This window comes from Aythya ferina (assembly GCF_964211825.1).
Source record: "Aythya ferina genome assembly, chromosome: 29".
In the NCBI taxonomy this organism is placed as follows: domain Eukaryota; kingdom Metazoa; phylum Chordata; class Aves; order Anseriformes; family Anatidae; genus Aythya; species Aythya ferina.
In genome coordinates, this window is record NC_140326.1 from 1,664,594 (window position 1) to 1,688,878 (window position 24,285).

At 63.7% G+C, this 24,285-nt stretch overlaps 4 protein-coding genes across 11 annotated transcripts; 3 read left to right on the top strand and 1 right to left on the bottom strand.

Moving 5' to 3' along the window:
• The first annotated feature begins 2,688 nt into the window (after window positions 1-2,688).
• On the top strand, window positions 2,689-8,736 carry HDGF (heparin binding growth factor). 2 transcript variants are annotated; one of them, XM_084500549.1, is made up of 6 exons: window positions 2,689-2,844; window positions 7,236-7,312; window positions 7,546-7,684; window positions 7,774-7,956; window positions 8,049-8,234; window positions 8,420-8,736. In XM_084500549.1, the coding sequence occupies exons 1-6, from the start codon at window positions 2,758-2,760 to the stop codon at window positions 8,444-8,446; spliced, it is 699 nt and encodes a 232-aa protein (XP_084356675.1). In that variant the 5' UTR covers window positions 2,689-2,757; the 3' UTR covers window positions 8,447-8,736. The 2 variants fall into 2 exon arrangements, with proteins under 2 accessions (XP_084356675.1, XP_084356674.1); XM_084500548.1 differs by having other exon boundaries at window positions 2,690-2,844; window positions 8,049-8,254.
• Window positions 8,737-9,785: 1,049 nt separating this feature from the next.
• On the top strand, window positions 9,786-11,770 carry MRPL24 (mitochondrial ribosomal protein L24). 2 transcript variants are annotated; one of them, XM_084500557.1, is made up of 6 exons: window positions 9,786-9,813; window positions 9,945-10,132; window positions 10,969-11,064; window positions 11,154-11,257; window positions 11,355-11,485; window positions 11,569-11,770. In XM_084500557.1, exons 2-6 carry the CDS (start codon window positions 9,950-9,952, stop codon window positions 11,703-11,705), a joined length of 651 nt encoding a protein of 216 aa, XP_084356683.1. In that variant the 5' UTR covers window positions 9,786-9,813; window positions 9,945-9,949; the 3' UTR covers window positions 11,706-11,770. The 2 variants fall into 2 exon arrangements, with proteins under 2 accessions (XP_084356683.1, XP_084356684.1); XM_084500558.1 differs by lacking the exon at window positions 9,786-9,813 and having other exon boundaries at window positions 9,881-10,132.
• Window positions 11,771-12,381: 611 nt separating this feature from the next.
• Window positions 12,382-18,717, bottom strand: METTL25B (methyltransferase like 25B; the record flags this gene model as incomplete). Of its 6 annotated transcripts, none has more annotated exons than XM_084500550.1 (7): window positions 12,382-12,651; window positions 12,744-12,853; window positions 13,734-15,676; window positions 15,803-15,865; window positions 16,568-16,876; window positions 17,883-18,125; window positions 18,605-18,717. In XM_084500550.1, the coding sequence occupies 7 exons, from the start codon at window positions 18,698-18,700 to the stop codon at window positions 12,407-12,409; spliced, it is 3,009 nt and encodes a 1,002-aa protein (XP_084356676.1). In that variant the 3' UTR covers window positions 12,382-12,406. The 6 variants fall into 6 exon arrangements, with proteins under 6 accessions (XP_084356676.1, XP_084356677.1, XP_084356681.1 ...); XM_084500551.1 differs by having other exon boundaries at window positions 17,883-18,055; window positions 18,553-18,700; XM_084500555.1 differs by having other exon boundaries at window positions 17,883-18,055; window positions 18,605-18,644.
• ISG20L2 (interferon stimulated exonuclease gene 20 like 2) lies at window positions 18,702-23,289 on the top strand. The gene is made up of 3 exons (XM_084500556.1): window positions 18,702-19,593; window positions 21,114-21,314; window positions 22,484-23,289. The coding sequence occupies exons 1-3, from the start codon at window positions 18,718-18,720 to the stop codon at window positions 22,613-22,615; spliced, it is 1,209 nt and encodes a 402-aa protein (XP_084356682.1). The 5' UTR covers window positions 18,702-18,717; the 3' UTR covers window positions 22,616-23,289.
• The last annotated feature ends 996 nt before the right edge of the window (window positions 23,290-24,285 follow it).

Consider the following 24,285-nt stretch of genomic DNA (forward strand, 5'->3'; position numbering starts at 1 on the left):
ACCTGCCCCAGTCCCATACACTGCTCTGACCCCATAACCTGTCCTGGTCCCATACACTGCTCTGACCCCATAACATGCCCCGGTCCCATTCACTACTCTGATCACATAACCCAGTCCTGTACACTGCTGCAACCCCATAACCTGGTCCCATACACTGCACTGGCCCTGTAACCTGCCCCAGTCCCATACACTGCTCCAACCCCATAACCCGTCCCAGTCCCATACACTGCACCGGCCCTGTAACCTGCCCAGGTCCCATACCTGTGCCTGTCCTGATCCCATACACTGCTCTGACCCCATAATCTGTCCCATGCACCATGCCTGTCTCATACCTGTTTGTGTCCTGGCCCCATAACCTGCTCTGGCCCCAATCCTACACCCTGTTCTGGTCCCATAGCTGTCTGTGTCCCAGTCCCATAACCTTCTCCTGTCCTAGTCCCATATGCTACCCCGGTCCCATACACTGCTCCTGCCCTGGCCCCATATCTGCTCCTGTCCCAGTCCCATAACACCTCAACCCCATAACCATTTGTGTCCAGCCTCCCACACCTCCTCCTGCCCCAATCCTCGGGCCATGCTGGAGGAAGATGAGGGTGACGATGATGAGGAAGATGCTCCTGCATCTGTGGGGCCGGTTTGGCTTCCCCCATGTGGGTCCCAACCCCTTTCCCCATAATTATGGCCTCCCCCTGTGCCCGAATGGCGAGCCCCACTCTCAGCCCCGACATGCGGCCCCATTGTGCTCCCCCCGGCCATGGGGACGCGATCCCGAGAAGGGAAACGGGAGAGACCCCATAAACAGCGGGGCCGCACGAGGGGCGTGGGTGCTATGGGGCCGTGATGGCAGGGACCAGGGGGATGAGGGTCCGGGGGGGTCTTTAGGTCGCCTTCGCCTCCCCAAATTCTTGGGGCTGGTGGTACCCCCCCGGCAATGGGGTCCTGTGCCCCTTCCTGCTGCTTGTCTGAGCTGTTTTGGGGCTGAATAGGAGAAATTTGGGCAAGAAAAGAGGGTGGGGGGTGCAAGGAGAGGCACCTCCGTGCAGAACCCCAAGGAAAGCATTTGAGGGGGTTTTGGGGGGAACACGCAGGAGGGAACCCCCCCAGCACCCCAGAATTTCACCCCCCAGCACCCAAAGATTCCCCTTCGTGCCTCATGTGGCGCACCCGGGGTAATCCCGGTACCTGCACAGTGCCGGGGAGTTTCTAAAAAAAATATTTGGGATTTTGGGGCTTTTCTGGGCAAAAAAAAAAAAACACATGAAAGCACCCCAATTTAGGATTCGGGACTACGGAGATGCACCAGCAGCCTGGTGCCCCTTCCCTGAGCAGGAATTAAAACTCTGTGTTTTAATTAATTTCCCAAATTTCTTCCCAAATTATTTCCCAATTTTCTTCCCAAATTAATTCACAATTCCCAATTTTCTTCCCGAATTAATTCCCAAATTTCTCCCCAAATCATTTCCCAAATTAATTTCCAAATTTCTTCCCAAACTCCCAGTTTTCTCCCCAAATCATTTCCCAAATTTCTCCCCATATCATTTCCCAAATTCCTTCCCAAACTCCCAATTTTCTCCCCAAATCATTTCCCAAATTAATTCCCAGATTTCTTCCCAAATCATCTCCCAAATTATTTCCCAAATTAATTCTCAATCTTCTTCCCAAATTAATTCCCATTTTTCTTCCCAAATTTAGTCCCAAATTCCCAAATCTCTTTTCAAATTATTTCCCAAATTAATTCTCAAACTTCTTCCCAAATTAATTCCCATTTTTCTTCCCAAATTACTTCCCAAATTCCCAAATCTCTTCCCAAATTATTTCCCAAATTAATTCTCTAATTCCTTCCCAAATCATTTTCCAAATTAATTCCCAAATTAATTCTCCAATTTATTCCCAATTTTCTTCCCAAATTACTTCCCAAATTCCCAAATCTCTTCCCAAATTATTTCCCAAACTCATCCCCAAACTTCTTCCCAGATTCTTTCCCAAATTAACTTCCAGTTTTCCTCCCAAATTAACTCCCCATTTTCTCCCCAAATTAATTCCCAATTTTCTCCCCAAACCCTTCCCCAAATCCCTTCCCAAATCCCTTCCTTCCCAAACTTCTCCCACAAAAGGAGCCGAACACCCCCCCTAGAAAAAAAAAACCACCCCCCTTAGCCCCACGCATGGCTAATTAGGGGCGTGTTAATTATTTTTGCAGACGTGACCCTACACGAGGCGGGGGGGGGGGGGCGCGCAAACGGGAGCGCGCTTGCGCCAGGGCGGCCAAGGGAGCGCGGAGCGCCTCGAGCGGCGGGGAGGGGATTTTTTTTTTTTCTTTTTTTTTTTTTTCTCCTTTTTTTTTTTTTTTTTGGGGGGTGGGGGGGGGGAAAGAAGAAGGGATTTGGGGGGGGCCGGGGGAGGGCGCAGTTGAATTCAAACACAAACAACTGCATGGGGCAGGGGCCCGCCGCGCCGCGCCGCTCCTAGCACCGGGGCCGCCGCCCCCCCCCCCCCCCCGCGCCGCGCTGCGGTGGGGGCCGCCGCCTTCCTCCCCCCTCCCCCTTTTTTTCCCCCCCCCCACGCTTTTTACCCCCCCCCACACCCCCTTTATCATTTTTTTTTCATTTTCTTTAATTTTTTATTTTTCTGCCGGGCTCCCAAACTTCGCCCTTTTTTTTTTTTTTTTCCCCTCCCTTTTTTTCCTTCCCCCCCCCCCTTCCCCTTTATCCCCCCCCCCCCCCCAAGCCCTAATTGCCCCCCCCCCCGGCAGCCACCATGTCCCGGTCCAACCGGCAGAAGGAGTACAAATGCGGGGACCTGGTTTTCGCCAAGATGAAGGGCTACCCGCACTGGCCTGCCCGGGTAAGCACCGAGGGGGGGGGACACGGGGGGGGGACACACACTTTTTAGGGTTGGGGGGGCCACCTTTGGGCTTTTATTTTTTGCAATTTCCATTTTTCACGGGCGAATGTTGGCTTGGATCTCCCCGGGGAAACAATGTGCCCCCCCCCCCCCCCCCTTTGGTACAGGCAGGTGTGTGCAAAAGGGGGGGGGGACACGAGTGTGTGTGCCCCCCCCCTTTATGAGAGCACGTGGGGGGGGTAAATGGGGTTTTATTTTGGGGGGGTGAAGTGTCCTGGTCGCATCCTGCCCCCCATGGGGGGGGGGGCGCACACACGTGGGGGGGGGGGGGGACAAACGTGGAGGGAGGCCATAGAGATGGGGGGGGCACACACATAGAGTGGGGGGGGGGTCACACACATTGTGGGGGGTCACACACACACTGGGGGGGGTCACACACGTGGGGGGGGGTCCCCAACCCTCCACGTGCCCACGGGGACAAGTCGGGGGCGGGCGGGGGGGGAGGCGGATTTTAGGCGGATTTTAGGTGGATTTTAGGTGGATTTTACCCCCCCCCAAACACCGTGGCATTATTTAGGGCTGGGGGGGGCTTTCCCTCGACCCCCCCACACCACCACAAGCTCCTTGAGCCCCCCCCCCCCCCCCCCCCCAAAAAAAAAAAATAAAACCCGGCCTGGCTGCAGAGGGTGCAGGGCCGCGCTGCGCCCACACGGCCCTGGCTTTTTAGGGGGGGGGGGGGATAAATTTTGGGGGGTGGGCAGCGAAAGGGGAAGGTGGAGGAGCCCCCCCCCCAGCCATGGGTGCCCCCCCCCCCCGGGCTCTTTCCCCTCCCCGGGCCTGGCCAACTTTTGTTTGGTTTCTGGGGATTTTGGCGGCCAGGCCGGGGAGGGGGTGGGGAGCCGCTGGCTTTTGGCACCGGCCCCCGAAACGCGCACTCGAAAGCGCCTTCTCTTGGGGGGGGGGCCCCCAGAGGCCTCCCTGCACCCTCTGCTCGATGGGGGGGTCCCCACGAGCCCCCCCAACCCCCCCCAGGACTCCCCCATCCCCGCCACCGAGGCCTGGAAGCGCCAGGCTTCGTTCGGCCTCCGCTTCAAAACACCGAAAGGAATCAAACCAAACCACCCCAAAACCTCATGTTCCCCCCCCCCAGGACCCCAAACCCCCCCCCAGGACCCCCCCTCAGGGCCTGGCTGTGGGGTTGGGGGCCGGGGGGGGGGGACCTGAGCCCCCTCGGCCGCTGAGTAATCCCATTTCTCGCTCCAGCGGAGCGGGCAGGGCCCGTGACTAATGGGGCGCCCTAAAGAAACGCCCCCCGGCCCCATGGGGGTGTTTGGGGTTTTTTGCCCCCCCCACCCAGGACCCCAAAACAAGCAGGGACAAAACAGGAGCAGGAGGTGGTGGAGAAACCGAGGGCAAAGAGGCACCGGGGTTGGTTTCCCCACCACGTGTGCCTGGGTCCCGTCCCCCCCCCTAAAAAAAGCACCGGCAACACGAGCGGCCCCGGCTCAGCCCCCCCCCCAAGTTTTGCTCCATCTTTCACCAAAACCCCCTGATTTATGCCTGGAAACCTCTCCCGAGGGGAAACTGAGGCAGGGGGGCTGGCACCACAAGGGCCCAGTAGGGGTTTTGCTGTCCCCCCCCCTCCTGGGGTGCAAGCGGCTGGGGACGGAGGTGGCACCCCATTCCCTGACCCCATAAGCTCTCCCCCCTCATGCCGTGGCCAGGCCCTTCTTTTTTACAGCCCATTATTTATTTTTTGCAGGGACCGGTGCTGCTGCAGGGCCCCAAGTGTCACCCACCCCCTTCACGAAGCATTCAGGGCCTTTTTGGGGGCATTCGGGGCCTTTTTGGGGGCTTTTTGGGGTGGGCAGGCTCAGGCACCCGGGGACGAGCTGAACCCCCGCAGCGATGCCCTTTGGGGCCAGCTGGCCCCGGTGGCAGCCGGGTGGGCGCGTGTGGCCCCCCACGGGCTGGATCCACGTTAATTAATTAACGAACTCCCCCTGCCCGCCCCCAAATCGCCACCCCCGTCCCCAACGGGGCCTGGCACGGCCGGGGCCCAGCTGGGCAGCTCCCAGCCCCGCTCCGGGCACCGGTTGCAAAGTCCAGGAGCAGAGGTTGGGGGCAGAGTCCGTGCGGGGGGCGGGGGGGGCACGCTCATCCTACCACCCCAGCCCCTTTTTTTATTATTTTTAATTCATTTTTAAATTATTTTTAGTTTATTTTGCCCCCCCGAGCAAGGACAGGACGGTGACACCCCCTTCCCGGTGATGCCCCCGGGTGCTTCAGCAGCCGGGTGGGCTCCGGCCCCCTTGTCCAGGGGGGGTCCCAGGGGGTTGGGGGGGGCGTTTCCAGCCCCCCCCAGCTCCTGCCTGTGCTGCTGTTGGGGTATCTCGGCCCCCAGCCCCTTATCTCCCCTCCCCAAACTTCCCCGCCCGCCGCTGTGCCTGGAGATGCCGCGGCCTTTTCCAGGAGGACACAGTTTTGGGTGAAAAAAGGCCAGATAAGGGGCTATCGCCCGTTGGGTGCTGCCTGTGGCGCGCGCCCTTTCTACAAGGGACCGGCCCCCAGCACCCTGGGGACATTCAGCAGTCACCGAGGGGTGGCCCCATGGCGTGGGGGGGGTCCCCAAACCCCCCCTATTCCACGGGGTCCCCGCTGCGCTCCCTTTGCCCACCCACGACCTTGGCCAAGGACGGCTCCCGCTGTGGGGCCGGGGACGTGGCACCGTGCAGCTGGGGGGGGGACAAACTCGGGGAGAGTGGCACCCCGGGGGTCCCTGTCCCCTGGGGGGGGCTGTGGGGCCAAGCACCAGGGGCTGGAGCCGCCGCGGTGGCCCCACGTGCGCCGCCTCTGCTCGGGGATGGAGATTTTAAAAATAGCCGGGCCCGCTCCCAAGGCTTTGTAGCCACGTTGGGGCTGGTTTTGTCCCCCCCCAGGGTGAAACCGAGCTCGAAGGAGCCTCTTCTTTCCCATAGGAGCCAGGGCAGACAATGGGGTGGCATCGGGGGCCCTAAAGGGCTCCGGGGGGGGCCCGCGGTGGCCTGGGAGCGACCTGCAGAAACGTGATCCGCGCCCAAACGTCCCCGCTGCTGGCGGGGCCGGGCTGGCCGCCCGCCCTCTGACTCAGATTTTCTCCTCCCGTCCCCCCCCCAGCACCAAATGGGGACGGAGCCTGGTGGCGGGCAGGGCTCCGGCACCGGGGGCGCGACGGCAAGGCCGAGTTTGGTGCCGGTGGGGTCTGATTCTCGCCCCTCTCCCCATCCCGAATCCCCCAAATGGGCCCGGGAGCTGCGCCGTAGCCCTCGGAGGGCTCCCACGCGTGGGCCGTGGCCCCGGGCCCGGGGGTGCCGGCGAGTGGAGGCACGTCCCCGAGCCCAAAACGCGCCGAGGGATCCGGGAAGGAGGATGCAGGGAGGAGGGCGTGGGGCTGGGCGCTGCCCGCGGTGGCCCCACACCCAGGGCTCGGTGCCCCGGCACAGCACCGGGTCCCTGCTGGTCACCAGAGCACCCTAGGGTGGGGTTTTGGGTGCTGGGTGCCCCCCGAGCTGTGCGTGGGCAGCAGGGGGGGCATGGGGACATCCCTCACGAGTGTCCCCATCCCCACGGGGAGTCCCCAGCTCGGGCATCCCACCCCAGCAGCCCTCAGACGTGCCAGGAGGAAGGGGACAAAAAAAAAAAACAAAAAACCCGGTGGCAGAAAACTGGGGAAACTGAGGCAAGGTCGCGCCGTGAGTCAGCAGCGGGACCCCGCAGGGTTTTGCTCTCCCACCCCGCTCCCCGGCGAGCCCCCCGCCCGTTTTGTCTCCTTCCCCCTTTCCTTCGAGGCTTTCTGGGGAATTTATGGCCGCGCTGGCTGGAGCCGGGGGGGGGTTTATTTTTAGACGCTATAAAAAGCTGCTGGTGCTGCTGGTGCCGCGCTCCCCGCGTGGCGCGCCGGGAATATTCCCGCTGGGTGCCACGGCACCTGCTGCCGGGGGGCTGCTCGCCCACCCGGGGGGGCTCTGGGTGTCAGGGCTGCCCCCCCCCCCGAGGGCCGGGCTGGAGTTGTTCGTCCTGCGTGCTGCCGGGGCCCCGATTTTGCTGAGCTCGATGCGTCTGAGCCCGTCTAGACAAGGGCTTAGGGCGGCCGCTCCTCGCCGTCCCCTCGGGGTGTTCGCGGGGCTGCCGCCGGCTCGGGAGCGGGGAGGGGGCGGCTGCGATGCCCCAAATGGACCCAGGCACCTTCCCCATGGTGTCAGGAGTCGGGAACAGGGACACGAGGGCCAGGATGGTGCCGGGGGAGGTCCCGGTGGCTGCGCCCTCACCTTCTCCTCTTTTTTTTCACCTTCTCCTCTTTTTTTTCACCTTCTCCTCTTTTTTTTCACCTTCTCCTCTTTTTTTTTGTGCAGATCGACGAGATGCCAGAAGCCGCGGTGAAGTCGTCCTCCAACAAATACCAAGTCTTCTTCTTCGGGACCCACGAAACGTGAGTGGGGCCCTGCCACGAGCTGGGGGGGCTAACGGGGAGAGATCCGGCCCTTTGGGGTCTCCGTCTCCATGGGGCAGTGACGCTGATGGACCAGGGCAGGAGGTCGGGGTGGTCCCGGGGGCGTTGGGTGCTGCAAAGCTGGGGAAGGAGCCGGTGGCATGGTCTGGGGGGTTTTGGGGGAGAGGTGGGACACCCCAGCTGCCGTTTCTCATCGCTTTTCCCCCGAGCAGGGCATTCCTGGGGCCCAAAGACCTCTTCCCCTATGAAGAATGCAAGGAGAAGTTTGGGAAACCCAACAAAAGGAAAGGGTTCAGCGAAGGTTTGTGGGAGATCGAGAACAACCCGACCGTCAAAGCCTCCGGGTACCAGGTGGGTGGCGATCCGCCGGCCGCAGCCCCCCCGTGACCCCCTCCCCGGGCGTCACAGCCCCCTTTTCTAAGCCCCGGTGTCACCCCCAGCCCACCCCGAAGAAGACCTGCCCCGAGGACGCCGAGCCCGAGCGGGAGCCGGAGGGTGACGGGGAGAAGAAAGGCAACGCGGAGGGCAGCAGCGACGAGGAGGGGAAGTTGGTGATCGACGAGCAGTCCAAGGAGAAGAACGAGAAAGGCGGGATCAAGAGGAAAGCAGAAGATGCTTTGGAGGTAGGGGGGGGCGGCGGGGACGGGGGGGCGAGGGGCAGGGGGCAAGGGGCAGGGGGCAAAGGGCAGGGCTGAGCCGAGCTCCCCGCGCCCAGGACTCCCCCAAACGCACCAAGGAGGCGGAGGGGCAGGAAGGGGAGAAGAAGGTCGACAACGAAGAGGCCCCCAAGGAGGAGCCGAAGCCCAACCCAGCCGAAGGCGAGAAGGAGAAGAACAGCGACGCCGCCGGCGTGCCGGACGCCAACGAAGCCAAGCAGGAGGGCAAGGACAAGGCGGAGGAGGTCAGAGACCACAAGGAGAGGTGAGGGCGGTGAGCGGGGTGCCCCCCAGCCCCCCAAACTGGGCTCTCCTCCACCCACCTGGGCACAGGGGGTGTGGATTTGGGGGTCCTGGGGCTGTGTCCCCAGCGGGGGTCTTGAGATCGTGGGGTCTGTGACCGAGCACCCGGTTTTCTTCGTCCCCGCAGTCCGTAGAGGCCTCCCTGGCGAGCTGATCTCCTGCCCCTTCCCCGCTGGGCTCCCCTGGGTGCTGCCCCGTCTCGCCCTCGTCGGCTCGTCAACGGCCGCGGCTCCGGAAACGAGAAACAAACGGGAAAAAAAAAAGAAAAAAAAAAGAAAAAAAAATAAAATAAACGAGAGAAATGAAGAGAAAACCCGGTAACGATAACCCCTGAACCGACCCGCATCTCCTGGCCCCGCCGTCGCAGGGCGCATGCTTTGTATTAGTGATTTCTAGGGGGCTGATCAGTTGATTTGAAATAAAAGCGATTCATGCCTTTTTAAAGCGCTTCTGCCCGGTGTTTTTTGTCTGGGGGGGCCATTTCGGGCCCCTTTGGGCTCAGTTTCACCTTCTCAGTGCCCGAAGGAAATGCAGAAAGGGTTTGGAGCTGGAAGAGGGGGGAGAAAAATCAGTGAGAGAGGGGAAGGAGAGCGGCAGCAGGAAGATTTGTACAGGAGGGGTTTTTATTAATGTGGAAAATCACCATTCTGCAAGAAAATGCCACGGGGGGGGCTGGGACGGGAGCTGTTACCCCTCACAAATGCTTCGTCCCCTCCGGTGGCTCCTTGAGGGGGGGGCTCGGTGGGGATCCCGGTGCCCAAAGCCCCCCGGGAGGGTGCCCAAATCCCTTGGGAGAGCCCCGGGGGTGTGGGGCCGGGAGCAGCAGCAGAAAATGGAGCCGTGGCCGGGGGCCAGCCCCGCTCCCAGCCCCCAGCGCTGCTGCTGCCCCCCCCCGGGCACTGGGGACCCCCAGGGACCCCTCAGGGCCCCCCCCCCAGCCATGGGGGGAGCCCCCAGCCCCTTGCCCCTAGGCCTCAGCCACCACCACAGCCCCGCTTGGGGTCCCAGGGCTGGGCCTGGGGAGCAGTGGGAGGCCTGGGGGGGGCAACTGGGGGCACTGGGGGGCAACTGGGGGCAACTGGGAAGGGTGAGGGGCAACTGGGGGCAGATTGGGGGGGGGCTGTAATGGCGGCCATGGGGGCAGGGAGCTGGGGTAGGGCGGTCCCGCGGCCTCACCGCCGCCCCCAAAGCCCTGCCCCAGCTCCCTGCCCGCCCCGGGGGTCGTTTCGGTGGGATTGGGCCGTGCTGGAGTGGGGGGGTACTGGGGAAACTGGGGGGAGGCCGCGTGGACTACAACTCCCAGCATGCCCCGCGGCGTAGGCAGCGAGAGGGAGGGGTCAATGGCGGCCCGCTCCCGTGATGCACCGCGCCAGCGGCGGGCCACGAGGGGGAGGAAGAGGAGGAGGAAACGGGGGGGGGGAGAGAACTACAACTCCCATCATGCCCCGCGGCGGGACTACGCGTCCCGGCGTGCCCCGCGGCGCCGCCACTTCCGGGAGCGGGAGGCGGCGGGGCGCTGAGGTGAGGCCGGGGGGAACCGGGGGGGGCCCGGGGGGCTCCGGGGGGGTCGGGGCCGGTCCCGGGGCCCCGTTCCCGGTGTGGGGGCTCGGCCCCGGCCCCTTCTCAGCCGGTGTCCCCCCCCCCCCCCCCAGCCGCCATGCGGGTTTCGGCCCTGCTGGGCCTGGCGGCGCGGCCCCGGCTGCCCCCCGGGTACCGGCACGGGACGTGGCGCCCCGGCACCGCCCCCGAGCAGCGCAGGAACCCCCCCGGGCAGCGCCGCAACAAAGTGTTCGTGGAGCCCCTGCACAGGGACGAGTGGAAGGTGTTCCGGGGGGACACGGTGAGTGGGGAGGGGACACCCCCCCCCCCAATCCCATCCCTAATTGGGAGCCGGGAGCCCCCCCTTAATTGGGATCTGGGGACCCCTCCCCCTTTAATTGGGATCCCGAGAACCCCCCCCTTCTAAGTGGGACCCGGCCCCCCCCCTCCCCCTTAATAGGGACCCGGGGACTCTCCCCCCTTTAATGACCCCACCCCAAATTGGGACCCGGGGACCCCTCCCCTTAATTGGGATCTGGGGAGCCCCCCCCCCTTTAATTGGGATCCCGGGACCCCCTCCCCCCCTTAATAGGGACCCGGGGACCCTCTCCTTTAACGAACCCCCCTTTAATTGGGATCCGGGGAGCCCCCCCTTTAGCGCTCCCCTTTTAATGCCCCCCTGGAGAGCCCCCCCATTCCCCCTTTAATGGGACCTGGGACCCCCCTCCTGTTTTAGGGCCTCCGGGGACCCCCCCCTTCCCTTTAATGGCCCCCTGGGGACCCCCCTCTTTAATGGGACCCATGGAGCCCCCTTAATAACCCCCTGGAAGCCCCCCTCCCCCTTTAATGGGACCTGGAGACCCCCCCCTGCTTTTAGGACTCCCCTGGGGATCCCCCCCCCTTTTAGGGCTCCCACTGCCCCCCCCCATTCCTTCATCCCCTCTGCACCCCCCCCCTTTTTATGGGACCCAGGCCCCCCCCCTTTTACCTCCCCCTATTTATTAATCCCTGTGGACCCCCCCAATTCCTTCAACCCCACTGAGCCCCCCCCTCTTGTTTGTTGATCCCTAGGGACCCCCCCCATTTTTCCAACCCTATTGAGCCCCCCCCCTTGTTCTTTTTGCCCCCCCCCCACAGGTCCAGGTGCTGGCCGGGAAGGACGCGGGGCGCCAGGGGCTGGTCACCCAGGTGGTGCGAGCCCGCAACTGGGTCGTGGTGGAGGGGCTGAACACGGTGAGGAGCGAGCGGGGAGGGGTTGGGGGGGGGGCTACGGTGTTAAGGGGGGGGCACGGCCTGTCCTTAACCCCCCCCTCACCCCGCAGCACTACCGCTACATCAACAGGATGGCCAAATTCAGCAGCACCTACATCGCCAGCGAGGCCCCGCTGCTGCTCAGCCAGGTCGCTTTGGTGGACCCTGAGGACCGGTAAAAACCCCAAAAACACCCCGGGGGGGGCCATAAAAACCCGTGGGATGGATTTAGGGCAATTCCTGCTGATTTTGGTCCTTTTTTGCCTCTCCAGGAAGCCGACGGAGGTGCAGTGGCGTTACACGGAGGAGGGGGAGCGGGTGCGGGTGTCGCTGCGCACCGGCCGCATCCTCCCCCTGCCCCTACGGCAGCGCCGCGACGGGGTCGTCCCCGAGCAGTGGATCGGTGAGATCGGGGGGGGGTTTTGGGGCTAAAGTGGGGGGATTTGGGGCTGGGGAGGGGCTTAGTGCCATCCTCTCCGCCCGCAGACGGCCCCAAGGACACGTCGGTGGAGGATGTGCTGGAGAAAACCTACCTGCCCTCGCTCAAGACCTTCGAGGAGGAGGTGATGGAGGCCGCGGGCATCGTGGAGACGCGCCGGGCCAGGAAATCCTACTGGTACTGAGCGGGGGGCAAGGGGGGAGCCCCCCGGGGGCAGCAGCTCCGAGTAAAGGACTTTTTGGATCCAGATTTGGGGTTTCGCCGTATTTTTTTTGCATCTAGATCTGGGGTTTCACTGTATTTTTGTATTTATATTTAGGGTTTTGCCATATTTTTTGCATCTGGATTTAGGGTTTCGCTGTTTTTTTGCATCTAGATTTGGGGTTTCACCGTAGTTTTTGCATCTATATTCTGGTTTTCGCCATTTTTTTTGCATCTTTATTTAGGGTTTCGCTGCATTTTTTGCATCTATATTTTGTTTTTTGCTGTATTTTTTGCAGCTGTGGTACTTTTGGGGCGTCTCTCTGCCACGCTGGGGCCTGGGGGGCCACGCTCCCTCCTCCTCCTCCTCCTCCTCCTCTTCTTCCTCCTCCTCCTCCTCTTCCTCCTCCTCCTCCTCCTCCTCGCTGCTGTCCTCCAGCACCCCCTCCAGGGTTGGGGCTGGGGACCCAAACTTTGGGGCTGGGGAGTGGTGTTTTGGGATTGGGGACCAAGGTTTGGGGGCTGGGGACTGGGGTTTTGGGGTTGGGAATTGGGTTTTGGGGGTTTCACCGTAGGTTTTGCATCTAGATTTAGGGTTTCGTCTTTTTTTTGCATCTAGATTTGGGGTTTCGCCGTATTTTTTGCATCTACATTCTGTTTTTTGCCATTTTTTTGCATCTTTATTTAGGGTTTCGCTGCATTTTTTGCATCTATATTTTGTTTTTTGCCCGATTTTTTGCACCCCGGGCTGGGGGGCCACGCTCCCTCCTCCTCCTCCTCCTCTTCTTCCTCCCCCTCCTCCTCCTCCTCCTCGCTGCTGTCCCCCAGCCCCTCCAGCACCCCCTCCAGCGGCGCCCTGGCCGCCACCAGCACCAGGTTGCGCGGGGAGAAGCGGGGATCAAAAAGAGGCAGCAGGGCGCACTGGAAACCTGGGGAGGGGGCAAAAAGAGCCTCGAGCTCGCTGCCCCCTCCCCGATTTCTCCCCTCCGACCCCCCCCAACCCCAAGGGTGGGGCCCCCACCTTGCTCCCGCAGGTAGAGGAGGCGGTCGAGGAGGATGAGGCTCTCGACCAGCGGGGCCAGGAGCAGCGCCAGGCAGCGGAAGGCGAGCAGCTCCTGCTGCCGGGCGGAGCTGGGGGGGGGGAGAGGGATATGGGGGTGGTGGTGAGTAGGGGGAGACCCCCAGGGGAAGGGGGGGACCCCTAGGGGAAGGGGGGGACCCCAGGAGAAGAGGGAGGACCCCAGGAGAGGGAACACCCCAGGAGAAGGGACCCTGGGAGAGGGGACACCCCAAAAGAAGCCCCCCCAGGAGAAGGGACACCCCAGGAGAAAGTCCCCAGCCCCTCCAGGAGAGGGGACATCCCAAAAGAAGGGATCCCAGGAGAAGGGGACCTCAGCAGGGGACGACCCCAGAAGAAGGGACACCCCAGGAGAGGGTAAATCCCAAAAGAAGGCTCCCGAGGAGAAGGGACGCCCCAGGAGAAATCCCCCAACCCCCCCCAGGAGAGGGGACACCCCAAAGGAAGACCCCCCCAGGTGAAGGCTCCCCCCAAAAGGAAGTCCCCAGCCCCCCCAGGAGAGATCCCACCCCAAAAGAAGCCCCCCCCCAGGAGAAGGAGAAGGCCCACCCCAAGAGAAAGCCCCTGGCCCCCAGGAGAAGGAACCCCAAGAGAAGGAACACCCCAGGAGAGGGTCCACCCCAAAAGAAAGCCCCCCAGGAGAGGGAACACCCCAGAACAAGGGACCCTGGGAGAGGGGAAACCCCAAAAGAAAACCCCCAGCCCCCCAGGAGAGGGGACACCCCAAAAGAAGGGATCCCAGGAGAAGGGACACCCCAAAAGAAAGCCCCTGGCCCCCCAGGAGAAGGGACCCCAGGAGAGGGCACACCCCAAAAGAAGGGAACCCAGGTGAGGGGACACCCCAAAAGCCCCCCCCATGCAAAATCCCACCCCAAAAGAAGCCCCCACCCCAAAAGAACCCCCCACCCCCCCCTTCTTTCACCCCGCACGCACTCGGAGACGCCGAGGCTCAGGGCTCTCCTCCCGGGCCGCACCCTTGGGTGCTGGAGGCTGGGCTGGGCGGCGGGGCCGAGGCTCTGTAGGGCCGCTCGGTGCCCGTGGGGGCGCATCCCGGAGCTGTCCCCCCCCACCCCCAAAAGCAGCCGCCCCGCAAAAGCCTCCAGCGCGTGGCACGCGGCCTCCAGGGCACGGGACGACAGCTCGTGGCCACGCAGCCCCGACACCCAGGAGCTCAGCGGGTAGCCCACGGGGTGGGGAGGGGGGGTTTTGGGGTGGGGAGGGGGGTTTGGGGGCTGGGGAGCAAGGTTTTGGGGCTGGGGAGCGGGGTTTGGGGGCTGGGGAGCCAGATTTTGGGGCTGGGGAGTGGAGTTTTGGGGCTGGGGACCAAGGTTTTGGGGCTGGGGAGGGGGGTTTGGGGGCTGGGGAGGGGGGTTTTGGGGCTGGGGAAGGGGGTTTTGGGGCTGGGGAGCGGGGTTTTGGGGTTGAGGACTAAAATTTGTGGGCTGGGGAGTGGGGTTTTGGGGATGGGGAGCAGGGTTTTGGGGCTGGTGACCAAGATTTTGGGGCTGGGGAGCCAGATGTTGGGGCTGGGGAGTGGAGTTTTGGGGCTGGGGAGCAAGGTTTTGGGGCTGGGGACCAAAATTTGGGGGCTGGGGAGCGGGGTTTTGGGGATGGGGAGCAGGGTTTTGGGGCTGGTGACCAAGATTTTGGGGATGGGGAGCCAGATTTTGGGGCTGGGGAGTGGGCTCTTGGGGCTGGGGAGTGGAGTTTTGGGGCTGGGGAGCGGGGTTTTGGGGATGGGGAGTGGGGTTTTGGGGTTGGGGACCCAGATTTTGGGGCTGGGAACCGGGGTTTTGGGGCTGGGAAGCAGGGGCTGGGGGCTGGAAATTGGGGCTTTGGGGCTGAGGACCAAGATTTTGGGGATGGGGAGCAGGGTTTGGGGCCTGGGGAGTGGAGTTTTGGGGTTGGGGACCAACATTTGGGGGTTGAGGACCAAGATTTAGGGGCTGGAGACCCAGATTTTGGGGCTGGGGACCGGGGTTTCGGGGCTGGGGACCCAGATTTTGGGGCTGGGGAGTGGGATTTGGGGGATGGAGAGCAGGATTTTGGGGCTGGAGACCGGGGTCTTGTAGCTGGGGAACGAGATTTTGGGGCTGGGGACCCAGATTTGGGGGCTGGGGAATGGGATTTTGGGGCTGGGAACCCAGATTTTGGGGCTGGGAATCCAGATTTTGGGGCAGGGGAGTGGGATTTTGGGGCTGGGGAGCGGGATTTGGGTGATGGAGAGCAGGATTTTGGGGCTGGGAACCCGGATTTTGGGGCTGGGGAGCGGGATTTGGGGGATGGAGAGCAGGATTTTGGGGCTGGAGACCGGGGTCTTGGGGCTGGGGACCCAGATTTTGGGGCTGGGGAATGGGATTTTGGGGCTGGGAACCCGGATTTTGGGGCTGTGGCCGCGTGGACAGCTTCATGTAGCAGCAGGCGGCCGAGGTGACGGCGGCCACGTGGGGGCTGCGGGCGAAGTGGCGCAGTAGGGCCACGCTCAGGTCCCCACAGGCGTGCAGCCCCGTCAGCAGCACCCTCTGCCCCCCCCCGGGCTCCCCCCGCAGCGGGTTCCTAACGGGGGGGCCCTGCCCGGGCTCGGGGGGCAACAAAAATTCCTCCCCGGGCGCCCCCGGATCCAAGCGGCCGGCCACGTGCCGCGGGCACCGCGGGTTTTTGGGGGAGCCGGGGGGGGGTTTAGGATTTCGGGAGGTGCTTTTAGGGTGCCGGGGGGGTGGGAGAGACCCCCCCCCGGCGCCCCGTGCCCGTTTTTTGGCCAGCTCCCGCAGCAGCTCGCGGTCGAAGCGCTCGGCCAGCCCCGCCAGGCGCCCGTCGCCCTCCACGGCGGTGACGGAGAGGCCGAGGCCGAAGGCCAGGAAGCGCGAGAGGTGGCCCTGGGGGGGGGGGACAGGGGACAATGGGGGGGGACACGGGGACACGGGGAGGTGCCCGGTGGGGTTTGGGGGGGCACAAAGTGTCCCCGTCCCCCCCCCCGTCAGCCTGGACCCCCCCCTTTGTACCTGTCCTGAGCCCACGTCCACCACGCGGTCGCAGCCGGTGGCCTCGCTCAGCCGCTGCAGCACCTGGGGGGGGACAGGGGGGGGACAGGGGGTGACATTGGGGGGGGCGTGGGGGGATATGGGGGGGGTTGGGGGGATATGGGGGGGTTGGGGGGTGATAAAGGGGGGTTGGGGGAGTGATAAAGGGGGGTTGGGGGGTGATATGGGGGTGTTGGGGGGACATGGGTGGGGACAGGGGGACGTGGGGGGGTTGGTGTGGTGCGGGGGGGTTGGGGGGACATGGGGTGACGTGGGGGGGTCATGGGGTGACACGGGGTGTTATAGGGTGACATGGGGGGGCAGGGGTGTTGTGGGGTGATGCTGGGGGTTGTGGGGTGACACAGAGAAGCTGTAGGGTGACATGGGGGGGCATGGGGTGACAGGGGGTGTTGTGGGGTGATGCAGGGGGGCATGTGATGACATGGGGTGTTACGGGGTGACACGGGGGGGCACGTGGTGACCCGGGGCCTTGTAGGGTGACACGGGGTGTAATAGGGTGACGTGGGGCCTTGTGGGGTGACACGGGGTGTTATGGGGTGTTTTGGGGTGACACGGGGGGCATGGGGGAACGTGAGGGACGTGGGGTGATGGGGGGGGGGCACGTGGTGACCCGGGGTGACACAGGGTGTTATGGGGTGACATGGGGTGACGCGGGGCCTTGTGGGGTGACCCGGGGCGTTATGGGGCGTTATGGGGCGTTTCGGGGTGCCGCGGGGGGGCCCCCACCTTGCCGAGGCGCCGGATCTCGTGCTGCTTCTTGGCCTTGACGTGGCGGCGCAGCAGCGGGTGCAGGCGGGGGCTGTGGCAGGGGGGGCGGGGGGCCCCCCCAGGACGCCCCCCCCGGGGCAAAGCCAGGGCGCGGGCGGCGGCGACGAAGGCCAGGAGGGACAGGGGCCAGGCCGACCCCCCCGGGGACCCCCCCGGGACCCCCCCGGCCCCCAGCAGGGCGGCCGCCAGCTGCCGGGGGGGCGCCGCCGCCAGCGCCTCCTGCCAGGCCGGGGGGAGCTGAGCCCACAGCCCCCGGGAGAAGAAGTCCTGGGGGGAACGGGGGGCGGTTAGGGGGGTAATTGGGGTGGGGTCCTAATTAGGGGGGTAATTGGGGTGGGGTCGGGGTTGGGGGAGTAATTAGGGTGATAATTAGGGTTGGGGTTGGGTTTGGGGTCCTCATGAGGGTCACAATTAGGGTTAGGGTTGTGGTTGGGGTCCTAATAAGGGTTGGGGCTAGGGTTGGGGTCCTAACTAGGGTCATAATTAGGGTTGGGGTCCTAATTAGGGTCATAATTAGGGTTGGGGTTCTAAATTGGGGTCATAATTAGGGTTGGGGTCAGGGTTGAGGTTAGGGTTGGGGTCCTCATTAGGGTCATAATTAGGGTTGGGGTTAGGCTTCGGGTCCTAATTGGGGTTGGGGTGGGGGTTCTAATTAGGGTCCTAATTAGGGTTGGGGTTGGGGTTACAGTTAGGGTTGGGGTCCTAATTAGGGTCATAATTAGGGTTAGGGTTGTGGTTGGGGTCCTAATAAGGGTTGGGGTTAGGGTTGGGGTCCTAATTAGGGTCATAGTTAGGGTTGTGATTGGGGTCATAGGTAGGGTTGGGGTGGGGGTTGGGGTCCTAATTAGGGCGATAATTAGGGTTAGGGTTGGGGTACTAATTAGGATCATAATTAAGGTTAGGGTTGGGGTTGGGGTCCTAATAAGGTTTGGAGTTAGGGTCCTAATTAGGGTTGGGGTGAGGTTTGGGGCCATAGGTAGTGTTAGGTTGGGGTTGCAGTCTTAATTAGGGTCATAATTAGGGCTAGGGTCATAGGTGGGGTTAGGGTTGGGGTCCTAATTAGGGTCATTATTGGGGCTGGAGTTAGCTTAGGGTTGGGGTTGGCATCGTAGGTAGGGTTAGGCTAGGGTTGGGCTTGGGGTTGGGGTCCTAATTAGTGTCCTAATTAGGGTCTGGATTGGGATTGGGGCTGGGGCCGTGGTTAGGGTCAGGTTTGGGGTCGGGGTGGGGGTTGGGGTCAGGTTTGGGGTCGGGTTTGGGGCCGTTCCCTCACGATGAAGCAGGCGTCCAGCAGCGGGCGGTACATGGCCAGGAGCCGCACGATGTCGGCCACGCGGCGCTGCTCCCGCTGCAGGCTGGGGGGCGGGCGTGACGTCATCTCCGGGGGTGTGACGTCACTTCCTGGCTCTGACATCGTGCCGGGGGGTGTGACGTCACTTCCTGGCTCTGACATCATGCCGGGGGGTGTGACATCACTTCCTGGCTGCAACATCGCCTCCTGGGTTCTGACGTCACCCTGGAGGCGTGACATCATGCTGGGGGTGTGACGTCACCTCCTGGGCTGTGATGTCACACCAGGATGTGACGTCACTTCCTGGGCTGTGGTGTCACCATAGGGGGTGTGGCATCACTTCATGGGCTGTGACGTTACCTCCTGGGCTGTGACATCACTCTGCGGCCATGACATCACACGGGGCCAATCCCCACCTCCCAGGCCATGACGTCACAGCGCCACCTTGATGACATCACAGCCCTGTGACGTCACTCAAACGCGCAGCTCTCTGGTCCATCCCCATGACGTCACGCACTGACCCCCCTCCCACTGCCATGACGTCACCGCGCACCTCCCGCCTCCCCCACCTCCTCCCCTCCCGCACGGTGACGTCACACCCCCTGCCCTGACGTCACCGGACGCTCCCCAACCTCCCCCTCCCCTCCCGTACCATAGAGTCGCCCTCCGGCGGCCCAGAGCGGCCGCGCGCGCTCCCCGCTCACCTCCCTTCCGGCTTCCCGCCGGCGGCGCCGCGCATGCGCGCAGGGCCCCCCGCGAGGAGCTCTTTTCCCCCCCGGTACCACTTCCGCTCCTTTCATTTCCGCTTCCGGCCGCCATGTCGGAGCTCATCCTCAACGTCAGCTTCGCTCTCGGCGGCTCCCCCCGGCCTCCCCCGGCCGGCAGCCGGCGGCACCGCAGCTTCGTCCGGCGCCGGCGGCTCCTGGAGCGGCTCGGGGCGCTGAAGGAGAAGCAGCTGCCCCCCAACGCCCGCCGCAAGCCCAAGGAGGAGCCGAAAAAACCCGGGGCCGGAGGCGGCGGCGGGGGGCGGCCGGGGAGGGCCGAGGGACGGCGGCGGCGGAGGGGAGGCACAAAATGGCGGCGGGCTGCCTCAGGAGGGGGCGAGGAGAGCGGGGAGGGAGCCCCTAAAGGCCTTAAAGGCTCCGGGGGGGGCCCTGAGGATGCTGGGGATCACCCCAAAGGCGGTGGGGGCCCCTCTGAGGGCTCTGGGCCCTCCTCTAAAGACTCTGGACCCGTCCCTAAAGGCTCAGGGCCCCCCCTCAAGGGCTCTGGGTCCTCTAAAGACTGTGACCGCCCCCTTAAAGCCTCTGGGGCTCCCCCTAAAGGCTCTGGGGCATCCCCCAAGGCTTCTGGACCCCCCCTCAAAGCCTCTGGGCCCTCCTCTAAAGACTCTCAGCCCCCTCCTAAAGCCTCTGGGGCGCCCCCCAAAGCCTCGGGCCCCCCTCCCAAAGGTTCCTTGGCCCCCCCGGCTCCTTCCAAGCTGGTGGCCATCGACTGCGAGATGGTGGGCACGGGGCCCGGGGGTCGGACCAGCTCCCTGGCCCGCTGCAGCATCGTGAGCTACGAGGGCGACGTCCTGTACGACCGCTACGTGCGGCCCCCCGAGCCCGTGGTGGATTACCGCACCCGCTGGAGCGGCATCCGGAGGCACCACCTGGTCAACGCCGTCCCCTTCAGCAAGGCCCAGCGGGAGGTGAGCTGCTGGGGGGGGGGATTTTGGGGGGTTTGGGGGAGGTTTAGGGGGTTTGACAGAGGTTTCGGGGGGGTTTGGAGGAGGTTTGGGGGAGGTTTGGGGGGTTTGAGGGGTGCTGGGGGGGGCTGGGGGTGTTTAGAGGGATGCTGGGGGGGAGTTGGGGGTATTTGGGGGAATGCTGGGGGAGGTTTGGGGGCTTTGGGGGAGGTTTGGGGGGTTTGAAGGGTGCTGGGGGGGAGTTGAGGGTGTTTGGGGGGATGCTGGGGGGGGCTTGGGGGAGGTTTATGGTGTTTGGAGGGATGTTGTGGGGTTTGAAGGGCTGCTGGGGGGAGTTGGGGGTGTTTGGGGGGATGCTGGGGGGGCTTTGGGGGAGGTTTGGGGGGTTTGGAGGGCTGCTGGGGGGAGTTGGGGGTGTTTGGTGCAATGCTGGGGGGTTTTGGGGGGGCTTTGGGAGAGGTTTGGGGTGTTAGAAGGGATGGTGGGGAGGGTTGGGGGGTGTTTGTGGTGTTTGGAGGGGTGCTTGGGGGGGCTTGTGGTCTTTGGGGGGGTTGGGGGAGGTTTGGGGTGTTAGAGGGGATGCTGGGAGGGATTTTGGGGGGCTTTGGAGGGATGCTGGGGGGGGGTCGTGGTGTTTGGAGGTGATGCTGGGGGGTTTGAAGGGCTGCTGGGGGGAGTTGGGGGTGTTTGGGGCGATGCTGGGGGCTTTTGGGGGGGCTTTGGGAGAGGTTTGGGGTGTTGGAAGGGCTGCTGGGGGGGAGTTGGGGGTGTTTGGGGGGATGCTGGGGGGGTAGGGATTTGGGGGGGTTGGGGGAGGTTTGGGGGAGGTTGAAGGGCTGCTGGGGGGAGAGTTGGGGGGGTTTGGGGGGGCTTTGGGGGAGGTTTGGGGGGTTTGAAGGGCTGCTGGGGGGCTTTGGGGGTGTTTTGGGGGATGCTGGGGGGGTTTGTGGTGTTTAGGGGGGATTGGGGGAGGTTTGGGGAGTTTGGAGGGGTGCTGGGGGGGGCTTTGGGGGAGGTTTGTGGGGTTTGGAGGGATGTTGGGGGGTTTGAAGGGCTGCTGGGGGGAGTTGGGAGTGTTTGGGGGGATGCTGGGGGGGGGTTGAGGGGGTTTGGGGGGGTTTGGAGGGGGGGTTGTGGTGTTTAGGGGAGATTGGGGGAGGTTTGGAGGGGTTTGGGGGAGGTTTAGGGGAGGTTGAAGGGCTGCTGGGGGGAGAGTTGGAGGGGTTTAGGGGATGCTGGGGGGGTTTGGGGGGGCTTTGGGGGAAGTTTGGGGTGCTTGAAGGGCTGCTGGAGGGGTTTTGGGGGGGTTGGAGGGACGGTGGGGGGCTTTGGGGTGGGCTTGTGGTGCTTGTAGGGCCGCTGGGGGGGGGTTCCAGAGAGCGGCCACGGTGACATGCTGCTGGGGGGGGGGCAGATTTGGGACCATTTTCGGGCTGTGCCGTGCTCGGGGGGGGGGAGGGTGCTCTTAGGGGGGCTGCCCTCCAACCTTTTTTTTTATTTTTTATTTTCCCCCCCCACCCCAGATCGTGAAGCTGCTGCGGGGCAAGGTGGTGGTGGGCCACGCGCTGCACAACGACCTGCGGGCGCTGCGCTACGCCCCCCCCCCGGCGCTGACCCGCGACACCTCCCGCATGGCCCCCCTCAACCAACGCGCCGGCTGCCCCCCCGGCACCCCCGTGTCCCTCAAGCGCCTGGCCAAGGCCCTGCTGCAGCGCGACATCCAGGTTTGACCCCCCCCAGGCCCCTTCTGCGCCCCCCCCAGCTCATTCCAGGCCCCCCCCCAGCTCGTTCTGCAACCCCCCAGCCTCATTCTGCCCCTCCATGGCTCGTTCTGCCCCCCCCCAGCTTGTTTTGCCCCCCCCCCAGCTCGTTCTGGCCCCCCCCCAGCTCGTCCTGCCCCCCCCCAGCTCATTCCACCCCCCCACCCGGCTCGTTCTGCCCCCCCCCCGGCTTGTTTTGCCCCCCCTGGCTCGTTCTGGCCCCCCCCAGCTTGTTTTGCCCCCCCCCAGCTCGTTCTGGCCCCCCCCCAGCTCGTCCTGCCCCCCCCCAGCTCATTCCAACCCCCCCCCGGCTCGCTTTGCCCCCCCAGCTCGTTCTGTCCCCCCCCCAGCTCGTTCTGCCCCCCCCCCAGCTTGTTTTGCCCCCCCCCACCCTCGTTCTGCCCCCCCCCCCCCGGGTCGGTGGGGGACAAAGGGGGTCGGGGGGGGGGTGCTGCAAAACCAGGGCAGGGAATGGCTCTGAGGTCCCAGGGGGATTTCGGGGGGGGTGGGGGGGGGGTTTGGGGGGGTTGGGGGACCCCGGGGGGTTCTGGGGGGGGTCGGGGGGGTGGGGTTGGGGGCCAGGGGGGGTTTTGGGGGGTCTTTGGGGGCTGAGGGGGGCTCTGGGGGGGTCTTTGGGGGGCTCTGAGGGATTCTGTTGGGGCTGTTTTTTTTGGGGGGGGGGGGGCTCTGGGTTTTTTTGGGGGGGTCCTGGGGGTTCTTTGGGGGCTGGGGGCAGTTCTTTGGGGTCCGGGGGGGCTCTGGGAGGTTCTTTGGGGGTCGGGGGCTTTTTTTTTTTTTTTTTAGGGGCCAGGGGGGTTCTTTGGGTGCTCTGGGTGGGCTTTTTGGGGTCCTGGGGGGCTTCTTTGGGGTCCTGGGGGATTCTCTGGGGGCGGTTGGGGAGCTCTGGGGGGTTCTTTTTTTTTTTTTAGGGGGGGGGCTCTTGGGGCTTCTTTGGGGATCCGTGGGGGGGTTCTTCAAAGCCTGGGGGGCTTCTTTAGGGTCTGGGGGGGCTTTTTTGGGGTCCAGGGCCGGAGCTTTGCCATTTCTCCCGGGTTTCCTGACCATGGGGAACCCCAAATCCCTCCTCCCTGTGCCCGGGGGGGGCCACCCTAACCCCGTGCCCCCCCCCGCAGGTGGGGAACAGCGGCCACTGCTCGGTGGAGGACGCCCGGACCTGCATGGAGCTCTACAGGCTGGTGGAGGCCGAGTGGGAGCAGCACCAGCCCCCGGGGGGGGGCCCTGACACCCCCGGGGGGGGGCCCTGACACCCCGGGGGGGGCCCTGACACCCCCGAGGATGAAGATGATGAAGATGAAGCCCCTGTGCCCCCCCCTCCCCGTGCCTTAAGACCCCGCGGTGAGGGGAGAGCCGTGCCCAGCCCCTGCTTTTTTTTGGGGGGGGGCAGCTCAGGGCTGTCGGAGCCCCCCCCAGGACCCTAAAAACAGTGGGGTGTGCCTGGTTTTTTTGGGGGGGGGCGGATTTTAGGGGGTGGGGGCTCTGCCCCCCCCTGCTATAAGGGGATGGGGCTGGGAGTGTCCCCATAAAGCTCGGGGCCCCCCCCCCGCAGGGCTTTGCACAATGACCTCGAGCCCGGCCCCGAAAGCTGCGGGATTAAGAAAATAAAAGGAAAAAAAGGAAAATAAATTAAAGATATTTTTAAAAAAACAAAAAAAGAAGAAAAGAAATTAAAAAAAAATAATAAAAGAAACTAAAAAAAATAAAAGAAATTTAAATAAAATAAAATTAAAAAAAAAGGCGCTTTGGGGTGTGTGCCCCCCCCCATCCGTCCCTATGGGGTCGTGGTGTCCCCCTGGATGCCTCAAATCATCACCGGGGGGGGGTTTGGTCCCTGAATGTGCCCCCCCCCAGCCCCAGCGGAGCCGCTTTGAAGCGGGGCGGTTTGTGCTGCGGATGCCAATTAAAGGGAGCTGATTAACGAGCTGATTAATGGTGATTAATGAGCCCTTTGGGACCTGGGGGAAGAGGGCCGCGGCGGGGGGGGGGCACTCGGCCCTAAAATGACCCCGGGGGGGGGTTTCCCTGCAGGCTGGGCCCCCCCCGAGCCCCTGAGGTCTTTGCTGTCCCCCCAGGACCTTAAAACCCCTCTCAGTGCCCCCCCCGGGGGCTGTTCCCCGCTCCCCCTCCCCTAACCCCATAATTTTGTGCCCCCCCCCGGAGGTTGGGGGGGGGGGGGGGGGCAGAGGTGCCTTTACCCGGTGCTGAGCACCCAAACCCAAATTTTTTGGCACGGGGGGGGGCCTCCTGCCACCCCCAAACCATCCCCGTCCCCCCCGGGACCCCCAAGACCTTCCCCTGTGTGACCTCAGCCCCCCCCCAGCTTGGGGGGGGGCACAGAACTGACGCCCCCCCCTTTTTTTGACCCCTTTTTTGCCCCCCCCCAGCCCCACCTCGGAAGGAGGCCGGGAGCCAAAACCAACAGGGCCCTGCCCAGCTCCTCGGCTCTGTGGGGGGGGGGCTTTTGGCACATTTTCCATTTTTTTTGGCTTTTTTTTGGCTTTTTTTTTTTTGGGGGGGGGGCTTCGACACCTCCCTGCTTGGACCCCAGGGGTGGGGGGCGCGGGGGTCGTCCCCGAGGCGCTCAGAGCCTGCAGAGGTTGGGCCTGGTGAAAAAAAAAAGTTAAAAAATAAAACAAAAAGCTCGTTTTTTAAAAAAAATACTCTCTTTTGTTTAAAAAAAAAAAGCTATTTTTTTTCAAAAAAGCTCATTTTTAAAAAAAAAAGTCATTAAAAGGAACAAAAAGCTCGTTAAAAAGCTTCGGGGGCGGTCAGGGGACCCCCAAATGCGAAGGCACCGAGGGGGGGTTTTAGGGCCTCCCCCCCCCGGGTGGGCACCACGAGGCCCTTTCTTTTGGGGTTAAACCGCGGGATTTTGTCGGAGGAGAAAATGGGGGTGGGGGGGTTGGGGGGGGGGGGG